General features: G+C 39.4%; 1 protein-coding gene across 5 annotated transcripts in view; it reads right to left on the bottom strand.

Annotated features, from left to right (window-relative positions):
• Positions 1 to 15,574, bottom strand: part of LOC106875574 (sphingomyelin phosphodiesterase 5) — a 46,286-nt gene that overhangs the window by 12,843 nt on the left and 17,869 nt on the right. For all 5 annotated transcript variants that reach the window (XM_089338462.1, XM_089338463.1, XM_014923779.3 and 2 more), the window contains 5 exons: positions 8,252 to 9,283; positions 7,161 to 7,236; positions 5,092 to 5,232; positions 2,016 to 2,105; positions 167 to 414 (listed from right to left, as the gene is read on the bottom strand). In XM_089338462.1, coding sequence (XP_089194588.1) covers positions 167 to 414; positions 2,016 to 2,105; positions 5,092 to 5,232; positions 7,161 to 7,236; positions 8,252 to 9,160 — 1,464 coding nt within the window. In that variant the 5' untranslated portion in view covers positions 9,161 to 9,283. The remainder of the gene's footprint in view (positions 1 to 166; positions 415 to 2,015; positions 2,106 to 5,091; positions 5,233 to 7,160; positions 7,237 to 8,251; positions 9,284 to 15,574) is intronic.

Here is a 15,574-nt window from a genome sequence, read left to right as displayed (position 1 = left end):
TTTCAGTTTCCCTCTGTCAAAACCACTCACATAGTGTTGATTGGCCTGAGGCTGCAGTAGAAGATATTTGCCCAGGGTGACATGCAGTGGGACTGAACCCAGAACCATTTAGTCAGGAAACAAACTTCAAAAACAGTAATAAATTATTCTTCATTTCCATACGTACAACAGGGCTTTCTTTTCTGTAAAAGATGCGATCAATTCTTCTTTTGCCAGCAATTTCACATCTTAATTTCATTTTACCATTTTCATCAAGCTGTGGAAGAGTGTGGCAAAGTTCCGATATTGTCTTCTTTTGAATATTGGCATCGTTGATAAATTGGTGGCGTAAATCTGGATCCTGCAGCACTATTCTCAAACCTTCTGGTGTAGATATGGCTTTGTCCCACAACAGAAGTGGACGTAATTCTGTACCTAAAAAAGATCACAAGGAAACAAAAAAAAAAAATAACACTCAAATCTATACTGACCAGAGACATTTGTACTTAGTTGCATTTTACAGGGGTTACTAAAATATATGTATACTGACCTCAAGTAATTTTATTGTCTGGTAGTCATTTTATTGATATCTATTTATCACATCACTAAGTTACATTTTGGCATGAATGAAAACACAGACATCCTCCTCCTCTTCTTTCCATCCTCTCCTTCTTCTCCCCTCCTACCCCATCCTCTTCCCCTTCTCCTCCCCTCCTCTCGCCAGTACCGCTGGACTGGCTCCTGTGCAGGTGGCACGTAAAATACACCATTTCGAGCGTGGCCATTGCCAGTACTGCCTGACTGGCCTTTGTGCCGGTGGCACGTAAAAGCACCCACTACACTCTCGGAGTGGTTGGCATTAGGAAGGGCATCCAGATTGGAGCCTGGAGTAGCCACCTGGCCCACCCCATGCTAGCATGGAAAGCGGATGTTAAACGATGATGATGATGATGATGATATACACACAGATTGGAACCTTGTGCAGCTCCACAGCTTACCAGTTTTCAGTCAAACTGTCCAACCCATGCCAGCATGGAAAGCGGACATTAAATAATGATGATATTGTTTCACCGAGACCTGACTACGGACCGAGACCTTTGGAAATGGGCTGTGCGTGAGAAGACCCGGCAAGCCAAGTAAGATCGTTGCCAGTGCCCCTGGACTGGTTCTTGTGCGGGTGGCACATGAGATGCACCATTTCGAGCGTGGCCGTTGCCAGTACCGCCTGACTGGCTCCTGTAGGATTTTCGAGCGAGATCGTTGCCAGTGCCCCTGGACTGGCTTGTGCGGGTGGCACATAAAAGACACCATTTCGAGCGTGGCCGTTTTCGTGCGGGTGACACATAAAAGCACCCACTACACTCTCTGAGTGGTTGGCGTTAGGAAGGGCATCCAGCTGTAGAAACTCTGCCAAATCAGACTGGAGCCTGGTGTTGCCATCCGGTTTCACCAGTCCTCAGTCAAATCGTCCAACCCATGCTAGCATGGAAAGCGGAAGTTAAACGATGATGATGATGATGATGATGACCAATGCTGGTGTGTTTACATCCCTCTAACTTAGCATTTCAGCAAAAGAGACTGATGGAAATAAGTACCAGCTTACATAGAATAAGTCTTGTGGTTGATTTCTTTGACTAAAATCCCTCAAGGCAGTGCTCCAGCATGGCCGCAGTCAAATGACGGAAACTAGTAAAAAGAATATATGCATTTAACTGTCGCTCCGATCAATGGAACGGCCTGCTCGTAAAGTGGCTGAGTACTCCATAGACATGTGCGCTTAATGTAGTTCTCAGGTAGATTTAGTGTAACACAGACTGTGACAAGGCTGACCCTCTGATTTACAGGTACAACTCATTTTTGCCAGCTGAGTTGACAGGAGCATTATGAAATGAAATGCCTTGCTCAAGGATGCAATGCAACACCAGGAATCGAACTCACAACCTGGTCACCGTGAGCTGAATACCTTGACCACAGAGCCACAAGCACAGTAAGATTTGCATGAAATAATATCAGAGTATAAAGTTAGGTTTCCTTACCAACAACCCAGGGACAGTCGACACCATCACGTACACGACCAGGATCTTCGTAAATGTTGTAAATGGGGTGATTCTGAAGGTGGGCTTCACCTGAAGGCAAAAGAAATTATATGTTTTTAAAATCATCAAAATTTCATATTAGTCGTTTCTACTCTAGGCACAAGGCCTGAAATTTTGGGGGAGGGAGCCAGTCGATTAGATCGACTCCAGTACGCAACTGGTACTTAATTTATCAACCCCGGAAGGATGAAAGGCAAAGTCAACCTCGGCAGAATTCGAACTCAGAACGTAAAGACAGACGAAATACCGCTAAGCATTTCGCCCGGCGTGTTAACATTTCTTATTTCTTTATTGCCCACAAAGGGCTAAACATAGAGGGGGCAAACAAGGACAGACAAAGGGATCAAGTCGATGACATCGACCCCCAGTGCGTAACTGGTACTTAATGACTGAAACAAGTAAAAGAATAAAAGAATAAAAACAGATCAAGTCTTATAAGAAAAATCAGAAGACTTTCATGTAGGGGGGACTCCATTGGTTGCAAATAGCACACACACACACACACACATCTAGCTGGTTGTAAAGATAATTTACGGACACCCTGTACATAATGCCATCAAAGAAGGAAAAAGGGGGGATTTTTTTTTTCGGAATTTAGTGGAACGCAAAAACGTCTGTGAGAATGAGGTTGGGAAAGAGTGGAGACAGTTAGCAGGGGGTGGGGGTGAAGGAGGGGAGCTATATAGGCCACTCCTACCCATCCCAGCATGCAGAAAAGTAGGGGAATGCCACACGACCCCCCCCCCCCCATCCTTGCGTTATCCCCCTCCTCTTAGCTTTCCATCACTGGCTGACATAATAATGTCAGGATGAAAAATATATTTCACTCTTTCAGCAATCAGTGGTGGAGAAAACTCGTTCTACTATTGCTGCTGCCAAGACTACTACTACCACCACTACTGCTGCTAAGATTACTACTACCACCACTACTGTTGCTAAGATTACTACTACTACTACTACTGCTGCTGCTGCCAAGACTACTACTACCACCACTACTGCTGCTAAGATTACTACTACCACCACTACTGTTGCTAAGATTACTACTACTACTACTACTACTACTGCTGCTGCTGCCAAGACTACTACTACCACCACTACTGCTGCTAAGATTACTACTACCACCACTACTGTTGCTAAGATTACTACTACTACTACTACTGCTGCTGCTGCCAAGACTACTACTACCACCACTACTGCTGCTAAGATTACTACTACCACCACTACTGTTGCTAAGATTACTACTACTACTACTACTACTACTACTGCTGCTGCTGCCAAGACTACTACTACCACCACTACTGCTGCTAAGATTACTACTACCACCACTACTATTGCTAAGATTACTACTACTACTACTACTGCTGCTGCTGCCAAGACTACTACTACCACCACTACTGCTGCTAAGATTACTACTACCACCACTACTATTGCTAAGATTACTACTACTACTACTACTGCTGCTGCTGCCAAGACTACTACTACCACCACTACTGCTGCTAAGATTACTACTACTATTGCTGCTAAGATTACTACTACTACTACTACTGCTGCTGCTTATACTACTACTACTACTAAACTACTACTATCACTACTGCTGCTAAGATTACTACTACTGCCGCTGCTGCTACTACTACTACTACTACTACTTCCACCACTACTGCTGCTAAGATTACTACTACTGCCGCTGCTGCTACTACTACTACTACACAAGATAATACTGATGACCTAGAAAATATGCATTCACACACACTTATTTTATCTACTCTAGAGGGGCGATAGTAAAGGTAACCCAATGATGATGATGATGATGATGGTGGTGGTTTTTAATTTTAGGCACAAATCCAGCAATTTTGAGGGGAGTAGGGTAAGTCAATACCATTAAGGCCAGTACTTCACTGGTACTTAACTTTATTGAACCCTGTAAGGAAGAAAAGCAATTATTGACCTTGGCAGGATTTGAACTCAGTATGTAAGGAGCCAGAATAAATATCACAAAGTGTTTTTTTCCAATGCTCCAACGATTCTACCAATTCACCACTCCAAAGTCTGTGTCTAGTTTTTCTTTTATTCTTTTATTCTTTTACTCGTTTCAATCATTTGACTGTGGCCATGCTGGAGCACCGCCTTGAGTCGAGCAAATCGACTCTGGGACTTATTTTTTGTAAGCCTAGTACTTATTCTATTGGTTTCTTTTGCCGAACTGCTAAGTTACGGTGATGTAAACACACCACCATCGGTCCTCCAAAGGAAGTTGATTTTGGAGGTGGGTTTTAACTCAGAATATAGAAAGCCCAAAGAAATACTGCAAGGCATTTTTTATAAAGCTCTAACAATTTTGTCAGTCTAGACTACACATGACAACAGTATCCATGGTAACCGTGACAATAAGATTAACAACACCTACAGTAACAACTTTGATGACACTTACAGCATCTGTGGTAATAAAATGGCAACGTCTGCAGCAATGACAATAGCAACATTGTCAACAACATCCATAATTTTAACAACATCTACAACAACTAGTGTAACAATCCTTTCTCCTAAAAGTACAAGGCATAAAATTTTAGGGGGAGGGGGCTGGACGATTTCATCGAACCCAGTGTTTCACTGGTACTTAATTTATTGACCCCAGTGTTTCACTGGTACTTAATTTATCGATCCCGAAAGGATGAAAGGTAAAGTCGACCTCAGTGGAATTTGAACTCAGAACATAAGGACAAGCCAAATGCCGTTAAGCATTTTGCCTGATGTGCTAAAGATTCTGCCAGCTCACCACCCTCGCAACCAGTGTAATAATAACAATAACAACAACAGCAACATTATCAACAATAACATTTCCATAAGAACAACATTATCGACGTAGGCACAGACATAGCTGTGTAGTTAAGGACCTCGTTTTAACCACGTTGTTTCGGGTTGCCCTACTGTGCAGCAAGTGTTTTCTACAACAACCTTGGGCTAACCACAGTAACAACACTCACAATGATAATATACAACAATAACAAAGAAAACTCACCTGGTGATAAATTGTCGAAGTTGAAATCTCCACAAAGAAAGTCAAATTTGACGTCATCATTTTCTCGATGGGTGCTCTTCTTAAAATCAGTGGTCCAGTCCACAATATCGTTGAGTTGTTTGTCTAAAATTTTCTCTTCACCTAGGAGTGATAATAAAATAAGGTATAATAACAATAATAATAATAATCCTTTCTACTATAGGTAGATGGAAACTGAAAGAAGCCTGTTGTACATGTGTGTGAGTGTGTGTGTGTGTGTGTGTCTGTACCTAGCTTAGACATCATGTAATAGTTGTAAATACTCATCCCATCATCATCATCATCATCATTTAACGTCCATTTTCCATGCTGTCATGGGTTGGGCAGTTTGACATGAGCTAGCAAGCTGGAGAGCTGCACAGAGTTCCAGTCTGATTTGGTTTGGTTTCCTCACCTGGTGGCCCTTTCTAATGCCAACCACTTTATGGTGTGTGCAGGGTGCTTTTGATGTGGCAGGGTTATACAAGCAATGTTGCTTGCTTCCTGATTTCCATGAAAGAAAAAAAACAAAAAAAAACAAACATGTCTGGCCTTGGGGGAGGGAAATGTTACCTGATTTGGAAACAGGTGAGAGTTGGTAACAGGAAAGGCATCCAGCTGCAAAAATCTGCCCCAACAAACTCCATTTGACCTCAAGTAAGCAAGCACGGAGAGCGGATTTTAACACAATGATGATGATGATGATGAATACAAGTCATGCTACCAACCAAAAAGCAAAAAGAAATCTTTTCTAATAAAAAATAAATAAAAAGTAGAAATAATCGAAATACCAGCATACATACATGAACCCACACAATCGTTATCAGTGTGGAAACAAAACGGGGGTTTGTGCACCCATAGTTCTCAGTTTTGCACCACGGTACTTAAATTTCCAACAACCAACCAAATAAATATTGCAAAACCGTCAGTTAAATTAAGCTGACCATAATTAGATCGATGCCAACCTCATTACCCCTCCCACCCAGACAGTAAAAAAAATTATAAATAAAATAAAATATATAACAATAAGAAAAAAAATAACGAGTTTCAGAATTCTGATTATAAATTCTGTTCTAATCAAAAAGGTTTAGGAAGTGGTTCCACAACTTGCAGTCGGTAAAGAGTCTAACTAATACTGCTAAAGTAAACATTATAACTCTTCTCTCTCTCTCTCTTGATAACACACACACACACACACACACACACACACACACACACACACACACACACACACACACACACACACAAGCACGTATTCATTTGCTTTCTCTCCAAAATTGATTAAAACCATGAAAGTTAATTAAAACAAGTGCCAGTAAATATATCTCCTTATTGACTTTTTTTTCCCCCAAATTCCTCTTCAAAATAAAGGCAAAAACGAAGAGAGTGAGAACATGTTCTTATCGTCATCAGTTTAACATCCATTTTTCCATGCTTGCATGTGTCAGACAAAATTTGTTCATTTGTAGATCTTTGATGGTTGCTTCCTATTTGTCAGTCCTCACCTGTTTCTGGAACGAGGTAATATTTCCCCATGACTAGGTATGTTTAAAAAAATAAAAAAGTACCCGGATTCTGTTGTGTCTGGGGAGAGTCATTTTCTTTTTGTGCCTTATAATTTAACACACTCACCAGTAAAAGTTCCACTTATTCCTTATTTTTATTTTCCTAAAACTTTCGTTGCATCTTGCAACCTTTTCAATAGTCTTGACTGTCTTTACCGGTGAGTGTGTTAAATTATACGGCACAAAAAGAAAATGACTCTCCCCAGACACAACAGAATATGCTTCAACACACGAACTCACATAAAGAATCTTGCAAACCAAATCCCAAAACGAAGTACCGGGATTGATTTCATTCAACTAAAACTCTTTGAGGCAGTGCCCCAGCATGGTCACAGACTAATGACAGAAACAAGCATAGGACATATATACATAATTGAAAAGAATAACCAAGACAGCACGTTTATGGAGGGACATGTCTGATCATACTGCTACAAGATGAGAGCTGACCTGGGGCTAGAACCAACAAGTGTCACCATTACAACTAACCTTCATAAGCCTGTAGATGTGTGTTATAAACATAGCCAACCGCCCTTTTACCAGTCTTCTCTTCTCCAAGAACTATCTGAAATAGAAAATATGGTTAATAATATTAGGCATACAAGATTACACACACATGGAGTTGGCAATCGAATTTGTTGGGTTTTATTTCCTCTCTGTTGTACTCCATTGTCATCATGTTTGTGAAATGAGGTAAATTGGATTTAAATTTCGAAAATGATGAACAAAAGCTGTAGAGAAAGAATCGAACTGAATGTATGTGTAGACGGGTGGACGGATAGATAAACAGCTAGACAAGTAGATAGATTGGTAGGTACACAGTCAGAAGCAATCAATCTATCTCTCCATCCATCTATCTATCTATCTATCTATCTATCTACCTCTCCATTCATCTATCTATCTACTTCTCCATTCATCTATCTATCTATCTATCCATCCATCCATCCATCTGTTTATCTGCCTGCCTGCTTGTCTGTCTATCTATTCATCTATCTAGGTATGTATGTACCCAGCTAGATGGATGGATGGATGAATAGATAGATACATGGATGAATGGACGGACAGACAGATAGATGTCATCATCATTTACCATCCATTTTTCCATGCTTGCATGAGTCAGAGAGAATTAGTTGAGGCAGATTTCTCTGGCTGGATGATCTACCAGTCGCCAACCCTCACCTGTTTTCCAAATGAAGTAATATTCCCCATGGCCAGATATGTTTTCCACTGAAGTTTGGAAACCAACAAAATCACTTGTAAGATGGCAAATGCTGTCCAATTCATGCCAGCATGGGAACGAACATTAAATGATGATGATGATGATGAGGATAAGACAATGCATACTTCATTCAAAACAAAGTGAATATATAAGTATTGCATTTGTCAGAATAATTTGAACATTCACAAGTTAATCATGGGTCTGTCTGATCAGAGCTGACTTGAGTTTAAATAACAACATAAGCTTATAATGAAGAGGATGTATATATCACAGCTCAACAAACTTAATTATGAGGCCACTTTGGAACCCAATCATCTTAAAATAAAATACTAACAAAAATGAGCTGAGGACAGTAGCTTACCTTGACCATAAGTAAACCTTTGCCACTGAAGCGGCAGGCCAAAGTCGACTGCTTAAACCACTTGAATTCAACATCTTCGACAGGGTATTTGCTGGCAACCATCAGTCCGCTGTTGATTAGGAACCTGTTGCTGGACATGTTCATCACACCTACATCGTAAATTATGTATGGAAAAACAGGATGGATTTTATGTAGGAGTTTTTTGGCCAAGTCTCGGTTCCATGTTTCTTGGAAACAGACAAAATCAAGTTGGGGAAAATGTGCCAGGATCTCTCTGTTGAAAGCTTTTGAATCATTCACGTTTCTCATGTGGATATGGTTACTGTCTTTGTGATAAGAAGAAAAGTTAGAATTCAGATTATTGTGTGAAGCAGTTTCTGGACCATTGCATGAAGAATGTAATGCGTGATTATCACAGTTAGCTCTAGTGTTGTTGCCTTCACTAACGTCGTTACTTCTTTTGAGGTTCAGACATTCATCGTCAACTATCCTCTCGCCAATTAACCGCGCCCTTCGATCACCGTCTAGCAAATTATTGTAGCGAGAAAGAAACTCTGGCAGGAGGCAGACATTGGACGTGGCGATAGCCACTTTACAGGGTACCCTGCTGATGTCTAGAAACATTGGTTTTTGGTAGCTATACACATAGGGTTTCCTGAATTGGTGCAAGGCACATCGTATGAAAAATCCAACAATACCCAATGGTAAAGTAACAAAAAGGAGAACTAAACAGGGCAAGACAAGAGTCATGTTTAAAAGGATGGTAAATATACTGTCCATTTCTGGAGTGGTCAAGACAAAAAGTCCAAGAAGTTGGTTGAGACTCCATAGGAAAATACGGAGAATGTTCTCATTCAAATTAAATAACAAATGGAGGGAATTAAACTGGAATTCATTTTTGTATAACATTCTTCCGATAGAACTAGAGACAGTTTCTCAATTGATGGTTCAGAGGTTCTTATCAATTTTGGTGTTTCTTTACAGGAACACAAGTTATGTAGTTGACAGTGGACATAAAAGAAACAAGAATCCCTGTAAATATAAAGAAAGAAAAGAGAGCAGGTTGATAACATTTTCAACAATTTTTGGTTCTGTTTTCAATATTTTTCTACAACTTAGTCAGAAAATTAACCCTTTTGGCATTAAGCTGGACACTGGATCATATTTATGTATATAATATTTATTTATATAACATGGAATGGAAAACTCAGCAATTAACAACTGTTATCATTGAACAGAAATAATTGTGATTTGTGATTAAAGCCTGTTTGTTCTATCTTGCTTTATAAACTTGTGTGTGTGTGTGTATATTGGGATGATGATTAATTTGCTGTTAATAATAAATAATAATTAACTTCCCAATCTCTATTTTCTTTCATATATATGTAAATAAATAAATAAATAAATAAAGAACAGTCAACAGAATTTTACGGGGCAGGGATACATGCTCTCATTCGAAGGTGGAACATTGCTATTGAGACTATGTTGAGAAGTAGGGATGTGATCCACAGAGGACCAGCTTCATTTTGATGCATGATACCTGTTCCTGTGTTGGTAATTTATACCAGTCCTAAACAAAATGGCATTACTTTTTGACTCACCCTCATATATAGATATAGATAGATAGATAGATAGATAGCTAGAACAGACAGATATGAAAACATATATACACACGCACACACATGAATATACACACACATACAAACCATATTCTTTTACTTGTTTCAGTCTTTTTACTGCAGCCATACTGGGGCACTACCTTAAAGGGCTTTAGTCGAAGAAATTGACTGCAGGACTTATTCTTTGTAAGCCTAGCTCTTATGCTATCAATCTCTTTTGCTGAACCACTAAGTTCAGTAAGCTATAAACACACCAGTATTGGTTGTCAGGTGATGGTGGGGGACAAACACACATAGGAGAGTATTGTAGTTCACTTGAAGCATTGTATATTGTTTGTAAACAATAATAATAAATAGTAATAATGTGTTTTCAATGGCACAACAATGCACTGTTGTGCCATTCAAAACACATTACTACAATATATATATATATATATATATATATATATATATATATATATATATATATATATACACATACATATATATATATATACATATATATATATATATATATATATATATATATATATATATATATATATATATATATATATATATATATATATATATATATATATATATATATATATACACATATACATATATATATATATATATAGATACATATATATATATGACAAGCTTCTTTCAGTTTCTGTCTGCCAAATCCATTATCCATTTACAAGGCTTTGGTTGGCCCAAGGCTACAGTAGTAGACACTTGCCCATGGTGCCACACAGTGGGACTGAACCTGGAACCATGTGGTTGGGAAGCAAGCTTCTTACCACACAGCCACGGCGGTGCCTATATATAAATACAGCCATACATCCATCTCTGTTATACAGATATATATAATGCATGACTGTATGCTTATGTGCATGAAGATGCACAAAGATGTATGCGCATGCACTGCATTTATACACATACACACCAAAAGCTTTTGCAGACACTGCTCTGTTAGCTGTAGCTGTTGTTGTTGTTGCTGTGGTAGTAATTTTGGGGCAGAGCAAGGCAGTAGAGGAAAGAAGGGTTCTTACATCTCTCTCTTCCCACCCACCCCTTTCTACCCTCATCCTCCCTCCCCTCCCCACCTCTGGCATGAGTCAAGTCCTCAAAGTGAAAGTGAATGTGGCAAAGAGGACAAAAGGGTATGGAGGAGGAGGTGGTGGTGGTGGTGAGAGGTTGGGGTGAGAAAGGAGTTGTGGGGAAGGAGAAGCAATGTGATGGTGGTTTTGGTTTGGGGGAGGTGGGAACTGATGGGAGGGGAACCTGGTGCAAAGGAAAGGCTAGGGAGTGGCATAGGTTTACACCACCATCACCACCACCTCTGCAGCTGCTGCTGCCACTGAACTACCAGCATCACCATCACCACTACCACCGTTACTACTACCACCACCACTAGAAACATCACCTCATCACTATGAACACACCCACCACAAGCACCACCATCACAGCCGCCACGACCACCACTACTACTATTAGCAGGTCATCCCAAGTTTATATATGTTTACTGTATGTGTCATTATCTCAATCTAAGACAAATGTGCTTATTGTGCTGTTGCTGCTGCTACAGCTACTGCTGCTGCTGCTGAAGCAGGTGGTGACTACAGTAGTGGTGGTGGTGGTGGTGGTGGTGGTGGTGATGCAGGTTACTGTTTAGCCCTGGGTTGGATTAGATCCAATACAGCTGCAATTAAAAAGCAATCTGATGATGATCATCCAGTCCTTTTTTTTCCTCTCTCCGCCCATTTTTCAAGCACAGTGTATCTAAGGATCTAGATACACCTCATGGGGCCAAGATCTAATGTCACCTTTCTGGGGTTTTCTTCTGCTTTTGCTTTTTGTTTTTTGGCTGTTATTTCAAGCAGATTGAGCAGCTATGTTTTTATCTTTGTTTTTTCATCTTTTAACTTGTTTTAACCATTAAAATGCAGCCATGCTGGAGCACGACCTTCAAGAATTTTACTCAAATGAACCCACCCTGGTACTTATATTTTTAAAATCCCAGTACTTTGCCTGTCCTGTGTATCGCATATGACACATGGGACCAGGGATGTTCCGCCTAGGTAGGCCGTGCCTACCTTGAATAAAATAGATCGATAGCAACATTTTCCTTTTATGGCAAAATATGCCCCTAATTCAATTAAACTATGAAGGTTATTCTGATTACTCTGCATAAAATGCAAAATATTTAATTGTTTTTTTTGTTGGCATAATTCGCCCCTGCTTTTCAATCTCAGTATTTAAGCTACACCTAATACTGCTGTAGTACACGTGCTGTGTACACTCTTTTAACAACGTTTTCTTTACGTACTATAAAAGCAGAAGGAAATCTGCCTCCAATTAAGTCGCATGCCTGTATTTCATTTATTTTTTGTGTGTTTTACTTCATAAAGGTCACCAACTGTCAATCCCGAGTAATTACTGATGACACGTGCCTACATAGGACACATTTCCCGAGAACATATGAAACAAGGGATTACTAGGAGCTTAGAAATAAGCTGGACATTTGGGATAATCTTACAAAGGTACTTTTGGTTATCTCATCCCCATTAAAAAATTGGGTTATCTCCCCATTAAAATGTGGTGACAAGAGATTGGATTAAAAGGGTTAGATCCTTTTGATTCAATACTTCAACACATTGTTGACTTTTGGCCTCCTTAATAGGAATGGTATACATGTAGATGTAGGGATTGAACCTAGAAAGTTTACCTTCTGAGGCACAAGTTCGGGCAAGGCTGTTTATGGAAGACCAGCAGTCACCCATGCACACCAGCTTCCCCTCTCTACGCCACCAGTGTTATTCAAGGGATAGGCAAAGGGGCCGATACAGCTTGGTACCTGTGACGTCGCAACTCATTTCTACAGATGAGTTAACTGGAGCAACGTGAAATAAAGTGTTTTGCTCAAGAACACAACATGCAGCCCGGTCCAGGAATCGAACTCACAACTTCACAATCATAAGCTCGACGCTCTAACCACTGAGCCATGCACCTTCACAAAAGGTACTTCTTCGTTATCTCACCCACATTAAAAAATTGGGTTATCTCCTGATGTCCATCCATCGTATATGGTACACATTTCCAGATTATTTCAACCACCAGATTAACTTTGGACTTAGGAAAGGAACGATTTATATTACTCATAATGTATGAAACAAGCGAAGACAAATTTAGGACAAATTTAAGAAAATGCTTTGGACAGGCGAAAGGCTAAAAAGATGTGATGATCACAGATGGAACATTTTTTTTAAAAGACATAATGGTCATCGCTGGAATTCTATTAACACCTTACCTATCCAGTATATCACTTATGATACACAGAACATGTTTCTCTGACATCCAGGCATCTTATATGACTCACATTCTCAATTTTATTTCAACCACCAGATTAACTTGGGACTCATAAAAAGAAAACTTTATATTACTGAGAGCATATGAAAAAAGGGACAACTAAGAGTCTGGAAATAAGCATGGACGTTTAAGACAAACTTATGAAAAGGCTTTGGATAGGCAAATGGTTAAATGTATTTTTCCAACCTAGCAGCAAATACATACTGAAACATTGTTTTGCAGTTGGGTGCCCTCTCTGTCACTAACCCTTACTTGTTTGTGAACTTGCCTTATGAAAGAGCAGGGCTGGAGGACTTGATGATTTATCAACAGATAGAAACGATTTGTAGCTCAGAGTTTTGTTATACAATGTGTAGTGTGCATGTGTGGAGAGAAAGGGAAAGAGGGGGGGAGATAGCAAGATGGGTAGATAGAGAGAGAGGGAGAAAGAAATAGACAGACAAATGGACATTCAAAGAAAGAAATAGAAAGATAGATAGATAGATAAACAAGCAGAGAGAAAGACAGACAGACAGAGGGAAAGGAAAAGATGCATAAAGCAGGAGAACGGGGTAGAAATTATAGATAGATAATAGAGATTGAGAACGAGAAAGAAAGAGAAGAAAACATGAGAGAGAGAGAGAAAGAGAGAGAGAGAATGTATAGAATGTTTATATGAATTATAGAAATATTTATGCCCACACAAATGGAAAGATGCAAAGAATGACCGTTCCTCCCACCAACCGCCTCTTATACCAAAATCAATAAGTTCAACCTCCATCAAGCAAACAGACGGACAGCCAAATGGCTTGGATAAACATTGCGAATGGAATAAAGATACAAAGGCTAGGAGAGAGAGAAAAGAGAGAGAGAGAGGGAGACAATGGGGTGAGGTGGAGGGAAAGACAAATAGAAGAATATGCAATAAAAAGGAGGGCGAGAGAGAGAAAGACAACAAGAGTGAGATACAAAGAATTAGAGGCATAGAGAAATACATAACTCAGTCCAATACACACACACACACACACATTGGTTAAAAAGAGTTCTCTGACCCCTGACCTAAGTGGTCCAACCAACCAAAAGAGTTCCAAAAATCACATGTTTGGTTCATCGAGGGTCTGCTCTCTCCTCAGTACCACATGTTTTGGGGCCACTGCTGTCATTGAATGGCAATTCAACACAAACTGGGATGCAGGATGGGTTCGCATACATATACGCTTTACTTCCTTCAGTCACTGGGTTGTGATCATGCTGGAGCACTGCCTTGAAAGGTGCAGTTGAACAAATTGACCCAGGAGGTATTCTTTTTTTTTTTTAAAGTCTGATACTTATTCTAATAGTCCCTTATACCAAACATCTATGGGAATGTAAACAAACCGATACTACTTGTCAAGCAGTAATGGGACAAACATAAAGATATACACACACATATACAAATATACATATACATATATATATATATATATATATATATATATATATATATATATATATATATATATATATATATATATATATATATATATATATATATATATATATATATATATATATATATATATATATATATATATATATATATATATATATATATATATATATATATATGTATGTGGAGGCGCAATGGTCCAGTGGTTAGGGCAGCGGACTCGCAGTCATAGGATCACGGTTTCGATTCCCAGACCGGGAGTTGTGAGTGTTTATTGAGCGAAAACACCTAAAGCTCCATGAGGCTCCGGCAGGGGATGGTGGCGAAACCTGCTGTACTCTTTCACCACAACTTTCTCTCACTCTTACTTTCTGTTTCTGTTGTGCCTGTAATTCAAAGGGTCAGCCTTGTCACACTGTGTCACGCTGAATATCCCCGAGAACTACGTTAAGGGTACACGTGTCTGTGGAGTGCTCAGCCATTTGCACGTTAATTTCACGAGCAGGCTGTTCCGTTGATCGGGTCAACTGGAACCCTCGACGTCGTAAGCGACGGAGTGCCAACAATATATATATATATATATATGCATGCATGTATGTATATATATATATATATATATATATATATATATATATATGCATGCATGTATGTATATATATATATATATATATATATATATATATATATATATATGTGTGTGTGTGTATGTACATACACGGTGTCCATCATCCAAATTCCCTCATGCAGCATTGGTTGGCCTAGGGCCATAATAGTATAACCCCAAGGTGCCATGCAGTGGGACTGAACCTGAAAGCAAGTGACTGCAAAGTGAGCGTCTTAACCATGCAGTTATGTCTGTACCCTACATATGTAGACACTATCTTTATGATGTCAGAGACATTGGATTACACTGTGGAAACGTGATTTTTGTCTTGGGTT

The sequence above is a fragment of the Octopus bimaculoides genome, chromosome 20, assembly GCF_046866305.1.
Source record: "Octopus bimaculoides isolate indiv1 chromosome 20, ASM4686630v1, whole genome shotgun sequence".
In the NCBI taxonomy this organism is placed as follows: Eukaryota; Metazoa; Mollusca; class Cephalopoda; order Octopoda; family Octopodidae; genus Octopus; species Octopus bimaculoides.
This window is presented reverse-complemented; position numbering and strand designations above follow the sequence as displayed.